Source organism: Numenius arquata, chromosome 3, assembly GCF_964106895.1.
Source record: "Numenius arquata chromosome 3, bNumArq3.hap1.1, whole genome shotgun sequence".
NCBI lineage: Eukaryota > Metazoa > Chordata > Aves > Charadriiformes > Scolopacidae > Numenius > Numenius arquata.
The window spans coordinates 18,990,576-19,006,248 of NC_133578.1; the positions used below are offsets into that span (position 1 = coordinate 18,990,576).

General features: G+C 43.1%; 1 protein-coding gene across 4 annotated transcripts in view; it reads right to left on the minus strand.

Moving 5' to 3' along the window:
- The window catches only part of RBMS1 (RNA binding motif single stranded interacting protein 1), a 149,279-nt gene that overhangs the window by 88,794 nt on the left and 44,812 nt on the right, over positions 1 to 15,673 (minus strand). For 2 of the 4 annotated variants that reach the window (XM_074145935.1, XM_074145934.1), the window contains exon 1: positions 7,503 to 7,740. The exons of the other annotated variants lie outside the window; for them this stretch is intronic. In XM_074145935.1, the coding sequence (XP_074002036.1) occupies positions 7,503 to 7,565 (63 nt within the window). In that variant the 5' untranslated portion in view covers positions 7,566 to 7,740. Of the gene's footprint in view, positions 1 to 7,502; positions 7,741 to 15,673 lie in introns of those variants that run through there. 4 annotated transcript variants of the gene reach the window in all.

Sequence of the window (15,673 nt, forward strand, 5' to 3'; positions counted from 1 at the left end):
GCATATAGGTAGAAGAGAAAGAAAAACACCACTACAGGACTTGAAATTCACCCATCATAGCACAAAATCTCCTTTGCAACATGCCAACCATCACTTTAGTGCTTAGCTGAAGACCACTCCAAAGCCTGGGCAGGCAGCATTGCACCTGGTGATGCCCAGGAAACATCAGCACTTACAAAGCAGGAAAACACAACCTATGGTCTGATGAAAGAAGGCGGAATAATCCATCACTAAAATGATAAAAAGTCTCCTCTACCCCTTACCCTCTAAATGGATTTCAAATATAAAAGGAGATATGGAGCCTTAAATCAGAGTCCCTTCTCTGAAAGCAACCTGAGGCAACAGGGCTGCGCAATAACCAGAGTCTTCCTGGGAAGACTGGAAGTTGTCTGCTACAGGGCTGTATAGAAGTCCTGTACCACTGTTTTGTTTTTCTTTCTATTCCCCAGCTTTAAGAATTTTATATTTTTCGTTTGTGGATTTGTAAACAAGGGTCTGCATTTGAGCCTACCCTCACCCACCTGATGCTTTGAGTCCTTTCAGATTGTTGTGCTGCCAAGCACAACCTGCTATGGTTCCTGTGGGCAGACAAACTCTAAAACAGGACTATGAACCACTTCGAAGGAGTCAAGCAGCTACAAACATTGCTTCAGACTGTCAGAGCTAACTGGACACTCCTCCACTAAGCTGCAGCAGCCTTCCTGGGAGCTGGTAACACTTCAGGCATGAAAGAAGTGGTGTCCTGCAGCAACTAACAATCCCGAGAAAAGCTCCCTGTAACACTCACCCCAACTCACAGCTGAATCCTGCATTTCACTCCCCAAGCACACTAAAAATGGAAGTGCCACACACATACCTCGGATACCCTAAAGGACTGAATTCTACCATCGTTATGCTGCAGTACCCAGATGACAGAATATATGAGCTGTAGTTAACCTAAGGAGTCATGTTTCCAGTTTCTTGAAGCAAAGCACCATATGGTAGAGGAGATTCAGATAGAAAAGAACAGAAAACAATAGAAAGTAAGGAAAGAAATAAATCCTCTTCTAGTCTAAGTGGAGAAACAGAAAAACGCTTAGAACAAGGTGTGAAAGTGCCATTGCCAATATGAGACACTGTCAAGAAACAGAATGAATGATGATATAAAAACTTACCTATACTGAGTTGCTGTAATGAAGCATTTTGTTTCATACACAGGTAAATGTCAGTCTAGACTAAGTTTGATGCTCACCTTGCCCTGCTGTTTCTGCTGTTCTTCAACCAAGGAACCAAGGAAAATGAAGCCCAAACGGGGTTCTCCAGAACAATGCGTTATTTGTTTCCACTGCAACCTCACAAAGTTCTACAGTTCTACCAATCAAGTTAGTAAAATCAAAACACCCACTCTATTTGACACATCATTTTTCTAAAGCAGAATACTTTAAACAAATAAGACACACACCAGTGATTTCCTAAACTACTATGGTTAAGCGAACAACACTGCTTTTATGAGGACACATGAACAAAAAGGTATTATTATATATGAATATATAATAGTATAATACATATCTATAATTATTGGCTTTTATTTTGCAACAGACCATAGAGCTAATATATCCTCATACTACATCATAAATTTAGAAAAAAAGGAGACATTTTTGAAGTGGTGTAAGTATATCTCTGTTTCAAAGAGCACATCACACTTCAAAACATTTGCTAGATATTTTTAAGCCAGTGCATCTTAGTGCACAGATTAGGCCTTAAAATTGGTATACAGATTTTTTGTTAAAACAATCAATTTACATAAACTGTAATAAATGTTACTAAAGGTTATTTAGAGCAGTTTAAATATTTCAAACGGACATGAACCTAGTTCATCTTGAATTTGTTTGAAGCAACCCCTCACCGGCATTCAATTACTTCAGCTGCAGTTTAAAACTACTTTGTGTGTCAACGCGCAGCTGCAGCCACACTGCTTTAACTGCAGTCCCTTGAGGAACAGGGCTAAACCTGTGCTAATCACAGTAACCAGCCCCTCCAGCACATGATTTTTCTTGTTGTGTGTATGTTTTCCTAAGTTGCTGGGTTAGGAGGCTTGTGCTTATCTAACCCATGGTTCCCCCCCCCCCCCCCCCCCCCCGTTTCTCCTTTATTTGTAACTCATCCCTTCCCTTTCCTGTTGCATCAGGAAGCTGCAAATACAGTGGTTTCTGCAGGGCTGTTATAATTACCACAGTACACTGCAATTCTGAAATGTACGCAAAATAACTAACAATTACTTCAACAAGTTTTCTGAGAGCATTTAAATGTGGTTCTGTTGGCTTTATAGAAGACTTCTGAACAACATGCTTCATCAAAGACCAAAACACCCACATGCACATCTTCGGTAGGACTACAGCTTTATAAGCCTTCAGTGTCCCCTAAGAAAGCTGTTTTAAAAATAATCTGATGTAGAAACAGAGAAAAACATTCACAAGAAGCCAGAAACAGAGCCGTGAGAGAACGCCAGGAAAAAAGTTCCTATTCTCCACTGACTTCGTTTGTTATACACCATCTCATGCAACAAACAAAGATCAATTTGAAGACATTACAGATCAAAAACAAAACAAAACAAAAGCAGACCGAAATGGCCACCATGTCAAAAGACAATTATTTTTATTTACTTGGTTGCAGCACTGTGCGGATGTTTTAGGAGTCATCTCGAACTCTCGGGAAAGGATTTTCCCCTCCCTCCCTTCCTTCCTTCCCCTCTCCTCCCTGCCAGTAATCCTAGTTTAAAGGATCTAACCCTTCTGAAATGTGTTAACTCAAGCAATTTTTAACGGTTGGAAGTTTCAGGGAAAGAAAAAAAAACAAACCCAAAACAAAACAGCAGATGTTCAAGACACAGACTTCTATTTTCCCTTCCATGTGAAGCTTAATGGCAAAGATACATACTTTAAACAATAACACTTCCAATGAGATAAAAATATATTGTTCACCCTGATAGAAATACTAAACAAAAACTTCAAATTGCAAAATATAGATAAGACAATCATATCGCTTTTCATAATCTATAATATCATGCCTGACAAGATAAGGTGCTTCCTTTTATTTCTTTCATTCACGTTTGTGTTGCAAGTATAGAAACCCACTGTCTGAGCAGTTTTGCTCCCTTGAGAATAAAGCAGAACTTCAAAAACAATCTTATAGATGCACTTAAAAACTTAAAATAGCTGGTATTTAACTTAAGCGCTGAGTCTTGTTAATCCCAGGTAGACCCTTTAACATAGTACGCAAGGTAAGGGGAAATAGACTGTCAGTGCAAACCAATGACAAAAAAATGACATAATCCTTATAGTACTGAAAGGAACAAACAAAAATAAAATAAACCCATTTATGTAGGTAACCAAAGATATCTGTTCACTCTTAGGCTCCTCAGCCTCCCCCCACAGCCCCATGTATTCACCCAAGAGGTGTAAAGTCAATTCAGTCTAGTCGCAGGCTGCTCTGTGGAGCTGCCTGGTTTGAGTTATGACCATGCCCAGGTCTTGCAAGTTTAATGAGGTTCCTTCTCACACACACAGACACCACACACAGCGCCAACTGGGAAATAATAAAGTAGCATACAGGTGTAGCTTCTTGATATGTTAAACCTATAGATAGAGTGAAAAGCTAATCTACGTTTTTAGCCTAAGACTGGCAAAAGCTTTCTTCATTTAACCATCATTAGAAACCCATGCTAATCTTCAACTTTTAACAAAACCCAACCTGGAACACCGCACTTGATGTTAACAGAGCTGCATGAAAAGATTAATCAGAAGCTTTGTATGTCTCTCCTTACTCAGGCCGAACACCAAATCAGTGTTAAATTCCTCACATGCAGCTACGCCCTGTTAATCTGCTCGAAAGCAGCAAACTATGTAAATCTCCTTACACTGGCAAGATAAACATTACACTCATCGAAACGTAACAAGAACCACTGTTACTGGGCAAAGCTGCTAAAAGGCACAGAGGCACTGGGCTTCCAGAGCACCCAGGCTGGGGTAGGTGGGACCCTGTGCTCGCCTCCATCCCAGGCCTCCAGAGCTGCTCCTGGCTTCCTCTTCAAGAAACCTGAGAGCAGAGAAACCTCCCTGCACAAAGCAATTGAAAATCCCTAATCAAATAGCTGCACTAGCTCTGTAGATTCAAGGAGCAGATGGCAGGAGAAAGCCCAATTTTCCATTTACGATAATTTTACAGTGTGTAGAAATATTTACTTCAGAGGAGCGCCTCCCAATTTACATGAGAATAGCAAAAGTGGGAGGAGGGACAGAGAATCATCACGTCCTCAGCGCACACAAACTGAGAGCTCAGCAAGCCTGTATTAAGCAGGATATTGTATGTCATTTTGTTTCCTTCGCATTACGGATGCACACATGTGCATTCTTTGCATAACTCAAGTAACCTTGTTAGTAAAAATATTAGCTTACGCCTACCTTTTTCAGATGGGATGCACAGCCATGAGCATTGTGATAGCTTATTACTGCAGATACTGTATGGCTTTCATTCCTTAACTAGACCTGAATCTGCACTTCAAGCCAATTCGCAGATGAGTTGCCATTCATTTAAGCAATGTCTAACTTCTAAGCCTGGTAGGAGTATTTTCCATATGCCTGTCTGCCCGTAACACAAGAAATCCTTTTGAAAATCTAACCTCAGAGACCATACTTTAGTATTCTTACAAGTGCTCTAAAAGAGAAAAGAAGATCAGGCACCACCCAATCAAATCTGACCTGAAACCAAGGATGTCGACTGGCTCCTACATGCCTGAGATACTCACTGAAATAGATACAGCAGATAACAAGCATAATACTGTAAGCACAGATTCGTTTATAAAACAAAACAAAGTTCCTTGGGAAAACAAAAAGAGAGCATGGGTAACGCTCTAGACCTACTGTCGCTAACCGGGATTTTGTCAATGTTTTAAATGAAGGCAGAATTTCCCATTACCTTACAGTGCCTTAAAAATAAATCAAGAGAGTATCACCTTGCCTTTTACCAATAAATCGCTCACCTTTTCACCTGAACCTGTTATAGACTCTTAAAAATGAAACAGGAAAATACTGAAACTGAAGTGCTCTTATAATATCCTGGTATCACATATGTTACAATACTAATGGAGACATACAAGCTACTCAAAACACTTTGGTTTCATTTTTAAGTCACTTAAACTTTTTTTCAGCTTCATATACTACATCTTGTTAGCATAGGAAATCTAATTTCTTCTTTTAGAAACAATGGCAGGTGACTTTTCCTACACTAACAATACCTGGTGTCTCAGACTAAAGCACAATTATAATTCAATTGTCTGAATATGGGTTACGCAGAGCACGCAGAGACTTCATCTGGACTATTCTTAATTATCAAGAGTTGAAAAATGAGGCTCGTAACACTCTTCAGCGCAGTTTGACATCAGCTCGCCCCTGCAGGTGAAGTCTGAGTGAAAGGGAGATCAGAAAGTCAATCTTTAAACGACCTTAGTCTACGTGAATGAAGTTAATAGGAGTTTCCCATGGACTTAAATGGAGAAAGGCACAGGCCTTGGCTCCTCATGTAGGAAGTGTTGGAGCGGAGAATAGCTACACACTAACAAAAGAAACCTTTGGTACCCAGGGTCTTAAGCCCACATAATACGCCCCCCCCCCCCATTCATTTCTTTCTCTGCCTATTGGGGGCAAAAAAAAAGGCTGTGTTTGTTTTTCTGATTCAGTCGGCCCTTTTAGCTCTTTGAATCTAAGGAGTGCACTGTGAAAAGAAGAGCATCTTATCAGCCTGCTCCAGACCGGCAGGCGAACTCCCATCCGCAGGCAAACACAGGCCGGGCCGCGCCGCCCGCCCTCCCCTCCGCTCCCGCGGACACCGAGCCCCTGCCCGGCGCCCCGGCCAACGCCGCCGGCCCCAGGGGGCCTTCCTTAATTAATGGCCCTTTCAGGTAAGGGTAAGAAAATAGTACCTAATAAATTGGCTTCATTTACAAAGTATGCAGGAGCACCAGACAAGATCATCAGCGTGGGCGGATCCAGGGCATTTATTAAAAACAAACCCAAAGCAGCACACACAATAAGCGTGTTTTATTGTGTACGGACTTGAACGCTTCGAGTACAAGATCCAAAGATAACTCCACGCACTGTTGGGCAGCATCCGCAGAGTGCTGCTGAGATAACGCACCAGCGATTCTTATCAATAAGATTCTTCTATAAAATAAGGGAGGAGGAGAAAAGAAATAGCGATTTTTTTTTTTGGTTTGAGCTTCAAGAAAATACGAGCGCCTAACTTTCCCCGTCGCGCGGGGCAGCCCACGCAGATCCCACACCGACCCCACGCCGTCACACCGAGAGTTCAGCATTTCGAAGCCCGTTTCCCCAATATTGCCATGAAACCCTTGGCTGCGCGCGGCGGGGACATCGGTCTGCTATTTCTGCCCTCAATGAATTCTGACCCCGAGCAAAATAGGACAAATACCCGCCGTATTGCTAACCGACCCCCTCAAACGCCTTGTTTCGGCTGCGAAGGGCAGCAGACACGGAAGGATTTTTCCTCACCTGGAAAGAAGCCTGCCATAGTATTTTTGGCATGCTTTGTCAAGCCGGGAGCTTGTCAGTGACCTCTACTCCATTTACCCTCTGGCACACAAACACACAGCACACTTTCCGATGCACTTAAAAAGTAAGTTGTTTTTTTTTTTTTTTTTTTTTTAAATAAGAGTCAATGAAAAATAAGACGCTTTCCAGTAAATAACGTAACATTAATACTTACGGGTTGGGGGGGGGGGGGGGGAGGGATAAAAGTACAAAGCGCAGCCGAAGAGACAAGGGCCCAGCAAGGTTGTAACCCAACTATTTTAACTATTTTATTTCTAGCGACTAAACAAAGAAAGAAAGAAATACCTCTTTCAGCACAGCTCCATACATGCGAGTGCTCCGAGCTTATCGGAGCGATCTGCCCATAAAATGTCACAGGATTTCCCTTGTGCACTTCAAGAGGGGGAGAAGGGGCAAGTCTGAAGCGCGGCGGAGGCTTTTCGGAGAGCGCTTTGAAAGAAATAGCGCGCCGCGATCCTTTCGCTCATCTCACGCCGAGCGAAAAACATCCAGCCCGAAGTTTCGCTTTGCGGCCCGTGTTGCAACACCGGGTCCTTTCCAACTTGTTGCCGAGCTCAGCAGGGCCGGCGGCCGCCCGGTCCCCCGCGGCCCCCCGCACCGCTCCGCTCCGCACCGCCCGGCCCGGCCGCTAAGGTCACCCGGCGGAGGCCGCCCGGGCGCTCGGCAAGGTCACGGCGCAGCTTTTAGGGGGGGGGGGGGCGGCGGAAAAAAAAAAAAAAAAAGAAAAATAGTTTATTTTTGTAAATCCCAGCTCTCGAGAAGCTAACAGGCTGCAAGCACCAACTCCCGCAAGTCGCCACCCCTCTCCCCACTCCTCCCCCAGCACCTCGGGGGGGGTGTGGGGGGAAAGCAGGGGTGGGGGAGCCACAAACACCCACACCCCCGCCCCGCTCTTACCTGCTTCCGATAGGGGGTCCGGCTGCCGCCCGCCGCGCTGCTGTTGCTGCTGGGGAAGATCATCGCCCCGCCTGATCCCCGGCTCCCCCTCGGGACGGGGAGCAACTTTGGCGGCCGCCGGGCTGCGGCGCGGCGGGGCTGCAGGGCTCTCCCCGCCTCCGTGCCTTCCCCGACGGCTGCGGCTCTTCGTTCCCACCCTCCCTTCCCCGACCCCCCCTCTCCTCCTCCTCCTCCGCCTCGCTCCGCGCCTACCCTACCCCTCCGCGGCCGCCCAGTCTGCCATCAACGGGCTCTCATTGACCGCCGCCGGCTTCCCCAGCCCAGCCCCGGCGGACCCCACCTCCCGCCGGCCTCAACCACCGCCCAGAAAGAGGGAGGGAAGAAGGGAGGGAGGGAAGCGAAGGAGCGCCCAGCCGCAGCGGGGAAGCGCGGAGCGGGCAGCCGGCCCGCGTCCCGCCCCCGTGCTGCGCGGGGCGGTGCGGAGCGGCGCGCGGCGCCAGGGGAGGCGCGGAGCGGGGCAGCCCCCGCGGAGCGCAATGGTTGCGCCTGTGCGGAGGGGCGGTGAGCCCGCGGCGCTCAATGGTTGCGCCTAAAGCGGGGGGGGGGCGTGCCCGCGGGGGAAAGCGCGGCACGCGGGGCCAGGCGCAAGTTGCGCCTGGCCCCGCGTGCCGCGCTCTCCCCCGCGGGCCCGCCTGCTCTGAGTGCAATAAAGATCGTAGGTTTTAACTCTCAAGTTTTTCTTGACTAGAGATGGGGAGAGGGGGAGGAACATCCGGCCAAAGCCCCCATTAATGCCTCAAGGCAGTATGCGGGAAGAAGGGGGAATTTCTGATTTTCTTGACAAAATTTTGGGCTTAGGAAACGTTACAGTTCTAGGGCAACAAGACCGGGACACGTGGAGAAAAGGAGTTTCCAGCTGCACTCACTATTACCCTGTGTTGTTGACATTATTACATTTACATTACCCAGTGACGCAGTAATCTAGTTTTTAAGAAGTCCAGAGTTACAGTTCTGTCAAGCCACAGAGCTTCTGATTGGCGACACTGCAGAAGACCTTCTGGTATGGGCACACATCATCAGGCACCTTTTGGTTTCTCTTCCTCTTTCTGATAATACCGTGGCCCGAATCTCACACACACAAACATGACAATGGGAAACAGCTGGGAAGAAACAACAAATTGCCAGATAGTTCATTACTGAAGAGCCGAGTAGCGTAGTGTCACCTGACAACATTAGTATCTACAAAAGCCATAATCTTCAGTTACTTAGTTTCCTAGAAATAGTCACCAAGTATTTTGGTATCCTAACGCATCGTCACCACAGTTCAGAGCCCGTCTGAGTATAGCCAATAGTAAGGAAGCACCATCACTTGGCAGAACTACATTCTGCATAACTTTCCTTTTTTCCCCTTTCACGTCCTAAAATGGATCTAATACAGTTTGGCCTTGATTTGATAACACAAGTTTAAGGGCTGCTAGTACTGGGTGAAAAGCACTGCAGCCACATGGGGATCGCTGCCATTGAAAAATGTTTGATGGAATAAATTTGTACTGGCAGACTTTATGCCAGATCAGGTACCATCTGTCTGTACAACCCTAACTTTATGCTGGATTGCGAATCATTTGTGTTCCCACTGCTGGCACAAAGGTAGGACAGAGGCTAAAAGCTAGAAATTCATATTCCCTGGTCTGGTTAAGGCTGTAGCCTCATGACCACTTTACAACAACATCAGTTGGCATCGCTGATGAAAAAAACCAATGGTACAGCAACTGCTTCTGAGTGAAACCTTTTCTTTTTCTTATTTTTTTATTTTTTTATTTTTTTTTCTCTCTGATCAGGTTAGTTTTCTTCCACATCATTTCCTTTGTCCGCTTCAGGATGTGGCTGTACTACTGCTTGCGCCAGGGTAATGGAGGAGGTAGCATGGGAGCAAAAATAGGCAGGGGCAAGAGGTTAGATATGTCTGCTTGTTTTAGCAACAGTATCAGATTATATTGTCTTAATATGTTCATGTACCTGTGCCATAATTTGATAGAAATGTATCTGTGTGCTCATGTCTTCCCAAGATGTACTACCTACAGTAGGCGATCTGTGCTCCGGTCTTACTTATTATAGCCCCGTGGTCCCAGATGACACAATCAGATCCTGTGCTGAAACACTGTCTTAAAGCAGTATAAACTGTAACAGTGACAGTGACAGCTACTTCTGCTGAAATCTGTATTCCCAACTGAAAAATAGGAACAGTATTTTTCTGCACAGTGTTTCTGTCACCAAAGGGGTGACAAAGCTTACCTCTGCTACACCTACAGGAGGGCTTTGTTAGCTGGAGATGCGTAGAGTGACCACACCTTCCCCTTGCGGGGGGGGGGGGAAAGCTTTTCAAAATCCATCAATCATCCCTTGCTTCCTTCCCTCTCCTCTTCCTGCCCCATCCCCCAGGGAAGAGGCTGGAGGGATGTAAACACTCTATGCTCAATTGGGCCTATTCTCAGTCACTGTCATACCAGGGAAGGCACTCAGGAATATTGCAAAGCAGTATCTGAAACTCTGCCACCTTGCCCTCTCTGCCACCACATGTCCCATAGCTTCCCGTGATTCGGACATAGGTTTCCCTCTCTTAGATTCAGTATGTGACACATTTCTCTTGATTACCATTACTCTTTCCTAACATATTAGGAAAACACACAACTACAAATATAATCCTGTAAATTTCTACCAGATCATAATCAAATAGTATCTGCTTATGTATTGTTGTTAAAGAAAAAAACATTACTGAATTTTCTGGGAGGAAAACCTTGATGTCCTATCCTAAGTGCTAACCTACCTATCAACATTTTCTGTTCTTTTTAAAATACTTGAGCAATCTGTCTCCACTTTTGCCTCAAATGGGGAAAGAGCTGCCTTTCAACGGCTATGACGAGGCTATCAAGAATGGAGCATCAGACTCCTCACAGCACTGTGGCTGGAGGGAAGGGGACAGCAGACCTAAATTGAAATGAAAGGGTTTCTGACTGGACATAAGGACAGCCAGGCATTGCCCAGAGAGGCTGCACACTCTCCATCCTTCAATGTTTTCAAGACCAGACTGCGTACAGCCCTAAGCAACCCAACCTGATCTCTCCACTGATGCCTCTTTGGGCTGGAGGTTGGACTAGAGATCCCCTCGGGTCCCTGCCAAGCTGAACCTACACTCATATGACAAAGCTGCTTCGTTCTTACTCCAGAACAAAGGCAAAATTATTTCTGTGTAAAACCCTCTATTTGAGATTAAGTTGATAAGGGTTGAGGTAATTCCCTGGACTTTTCAGTACACGTACAATGATATATCAGTGCAAGATGCTGACAATAGTTCCTCTACATATTTTCTGGGATGCAAGAAACGTCCCTTGTCTGCAAAGAACAGTCTCGGTCTTACTCATTTGGAAATCCCAAAACTGAAACATCTAATCTATAAAATGGATAAAGATGTGATAATTTAAATCATATTTTCAAGGACTTTATTATTAACCATGTTACAACAGGTGCGAACAGACTTGCAGGTAGCCAGGCATCTTGCTGCTTATAGTTATAAATGAGCAATTTATTTTGATCCTGAGGGTAAAAGGTGACCATAGGGTCTAAGAAAATCTAAGTGTCTGTATAAATTATGTTCAGAGTTTCTATAAATTACCCAGAGCTACTTAATCAGAAATAAGGAAAGCTTGCTGAACAGATCTGGTGCATTTTGGAGCTACAACATTGTAATTAGATATTCTGGTTTGTTTGGGTTTCGTTTTTTTATGTACAGTTCAGAAATTTAGGTTTGCAGAGAGACTGGGTAAATACGGAAAGAAAGATCTCTCTGAAAACCTGGAGACAACAGGAAGTCCTCAAGAATCTTTCCAATAACGTTTATCAATCTTAACAAAGAGTAGACTGGCAAAACTAAACCATTATTTTCAAAGCAGTTCTACACATTTAAGCTGCTACTTTACCATTTCTGTTCTAAATCAAATCCACGGCTTCCCTTATTTATCTCAAAATTCAACCGCAGTAGCTATTTTCCCTCAGGGCATGCAGTGCCTCTGTCGGACAGATGGTCCCTCAGCCCTGGATCTGCTTTAAAAGGGAAACTTTCAGTCTATTGCAAAACCCTGTGAGTCCAGATTAGATCTCCTGAAATTCCTCACAGCCCTGTTTTCCTGGCCACTTCAGGGCCTCCTGAAGACCCGTTAGTGGAGGAGGGATTATGGGCACCTCATTTGCCCACTTTGACAGGACCTTGCAGACCTATGGCCTTTCCAACACAATGGTTGCCTGGTTGAGGATCCATCCTCTCATCACACCCTGTCACATGTAAAAAGATACAAACCAGAGCTGAGCCACAGCAATGCAAATACTTTGAAATACCCTATGCAAGCCAAGGAAACAGCATGCAGGGCTGAACTTTGAGAGGCATTAAGCATTTCCTGAAAAGTGTTAATGATGGGTTATGGGAAGCTACGTATCGTACAGAAGCAGGTTTTTGATTTTAGACTTGAATTCATCTATTCAGAACTGAAAGCAAGAAATGCATTTTTAACAGCCAATTTCATTACATGGAAAGCTCCTTTTGAGGTAAATCATCTCATAATTAATTGTTTTTATTATTATTTAAGTATTCCCAGTACGACAGGTACTGAAAAAACCAATGTCTGTTGCTAAATAAGAACAAGAAGGAAACAGCAGTAGAAATGGGACGTAGTAATGCCATGAACATGCAAAACACTTTATATATAAATACTTTTGTAAATTTTCTTTTTTAGAAAAAGCAAGTTATTAAGAAACAATGACTTTTGCAGAAGTATATGATCTACTAAGAGTGAGGCATTACACACACAATGAGAAACCGTTGTTTAAGAATGCAGTCTTCAAAATAATCACAGGAATATATTCAACAATAAGAAAATAATCTCCATGATAATCACAACCAAAGGGGAAGACAAATGTTTTCCAGCTGTACCGTTTCAAATACTGGTACCAAGATGCCACGTTACTTATATTCTAGATTAGAGTACAAAAAATAAATGCCATTTCCTCACTCATTATAAAATACCTGTGCACAGCCACTCATTCTCTCTGGGAATCCTCCAACCTGCCTCTGATTTTCCCATTACCTCACCGTTTTTTTTCCCTCTTAAATTCAACAGCTTTCTGTGAAAAAAGGAGCAGTCATCTGCTTTCTTCAGTGCCTCTGCTGTGGCCACTGGGTTTGTGCCTCCCGTGACATGTTTCGACTCCTCCTATTCATTTTAGCTTGCAGTTCATTCCTTCCATGCTTCCTTAAACGTTCTTGGAAGGACACTTTATAAATTGCACAATTATAAGTAATTGTTGCCATTCCTTCACTGATGACTGGTGTTAAGAATATGAACATAGAGAGCAACACAATCTCTTGCTAATGCCGTGCCAGCATTTTATATTATGGAATGCATTATTTATTCTTTGAAAGCCACAAGAAGATACCTCCTTATAGAAGTATTTCTACTGTCAAACAAACACCCCCTTCCTAAATATGCCCTGTACATTCTGGGAAGCACAAGGATGAAACAGAATTACTGTAAAGGATTACTATGTGACAGGAATTTAAGGAGGCCACTGATAATCAGTAGTTAAAACACAGGACAAAACCCAATCTTGATTTGTGGAATTGATGAAAATGGCTCTGAAAGGTCTGAATTGTACCATTAGCTTGATAATGTTGCCAGACACTTGTTTGAAAATATAAAGCAGTCAAAGTCTGTAAACAGTTGTCAGATTTATTGTAAAACAAAATAATAAAGTCTGCCTGAAATGACAAAGTATATTGTTTTTTTGTGCTTTGTTATTAACTATGTAGGAAGTTGTTCATCATTATATTAAAACATATTTATGTTTTAAGTGAGACTACTAAGAAGAGCTTGCTGTCTTGACACGCTTTCTTGACTGTATATTTTACATTCTGTGCAGAATAAATTTATGGAACAGTAGAAGAAGGCAGTGAAAATATTTGCTAAGTATTTTCTAGGAAACAATGATTCTATGCAGCTATTATATTTTTTAATATATTTTACATATTTACATTTTAATACAAATATTAATAAAAGATGAAGCAAAATCTGGAAATACACAAATATTTTTTCTAAACCTTTAGAATTAGTATGGTTCTAAAGTAGGGATATAGCTGCTGGTTTTCCAACTGAAAAGAGGATCTTTCTAGTCACAATGTGTTCAATTTTGGTGTGCTGGATTTTCTTGAATGAAAAATTTCATCATGTGGGCCAGGCTTCAACAGTTACTATTTTACTAGAAACTTAGAAATAAGAAAGGAAAAAAAAAAAAAGACTCCTACAATTAACATATGTTTAAAGATTGAGAACCTGTTAGTTAATGACCCTGAAAAGATAAATCACTGTGCAGTGGTTAGAGTGTAAGGTCTGACTGAAAATCAGCAAGACAAATTTTATTCCTTTGTGCATCGTTTTCTTGGTATCTATCCGTGAAATAGCTTCAGATTTGTCAGTACTCTGCAGTTATGGAAATAAAAAATTCAGACCCTTACCTGGTCTTTCCACATCTATAAAACAGGACTTATACATTGAAGCCTTGAATGAAACATGCACTATTTGCATGGTAAGCAAATTTTGTACTAAAGCAATGAGGAGCAGACTGGAATCGCAACACACACTATATCCAAAATGGCTCATTATGGAAAAAGAAGGAAAAAAAAAAGCAGAAAAAGTCACTTAAAATATGATATGCCAAAAACGATGGAGTTATTGTCACTAGTGCAAAGCCAGGCTTGCACACTCAAGCTATGGTCTTGAAGAACACCTGAGGAAAAACCAGACCAGATGCTGCTCTGCAGAGCTCTGCTGCAGACAGCAGTCACACTGGCAGGAGCAACAAGCCAGACTGGAGAGTGTGTACAGTAGGTGGGGATATACTTGGGGATATCTTGGAACAAATCCACAAAACATGGCTCTTTCCAAAAAAATGTTGTTGTCCTAAGATGACTCTTCTTGCTTTTTTTTTTTTTTTTTTCCCTGGAAGGAATTCCTGTTGTGTGTGTTTGACAAACACTAGTGGTCAAGTGAAGAACTGACAGCTCTACCTGCTGACAAGCACTGTGCAAATTTCTCCTGTCCTCACACACATCCCTGTCAATTAACCTCATTTCTGACCTGCAAATGTCTTTACAGTGCTCAAACTCCCCTGAGTACACTGACAACAGTGTCCTGGCTCTCTGGTGTCCATTTATATCATCTCAGTTGGAGTGTGAGAAACTAATTTCCATATAGATTTCAAAGGGACGTATAAATTTTATCTGTTTCAAAATTATAGCCTTTACCCTCCAAGTTTGTTTTATAATCACACGTAAACAGAAAGACATTCGTTTATAATACACAATCTGATTATAATGACCTAATTTAGAGTATGAAGGGAAGAAACAAGATCATATGGCAGAAGTTAAGCAAATATTCAATAATGAGTCTGAATCTTATCTCATTTTCAATATCTTTAAAATAAAAGTATCCACATAAGCCTTGATAGAATTGTTGCTGAAGTACCTGGTGTAGCTTACATCACTGACAGGCATTATGGGCTTTAGTCTGCCAAAGAAGCTATAAACTAGTTTTTGGTTTTTTTCCCTTAAAAATGCACGCTCTACCCCTCTGAGTTTTGAAATTGCATACTTGTTACCTTTGTAGCACTTACATGCCAACAATATAACAGAACAAAATGATCAACAGATATATCTTCAGAATAAGAAAATTGTTCCTCCCATGTAAATTCAGCGCTCATAAACGCTGTCTGCGTCTGCCCGGTGGCCATGGCAGTGAGAGCCCTCCCCAGCCACGCACTCGGCACCTGCAGGGGAAGGTACCCCTCTTGGGGGTGAGAGAAGGATGTAGCTCTGGCTGATGCAGCCCTTCCTTCAAGGGCTATAGGATCCTATTCCTGAAGGTACAGGATGTGGCTGATGCACCACAGGCAGGTGAAAAGCAGGAGCGGAACACCAAAGCCATTTTCTGACACACTGCTGCAAACAGGGGGTTTTGCCACTTCCACTCTGAGCTAAACTAGCAACAAGGTTCACTGCTATTCCAAGTCCGTATCTTCACCTTCATCATTTCAGTTCCTGCAATTTTAAATTCAGAGATGAACTGAAT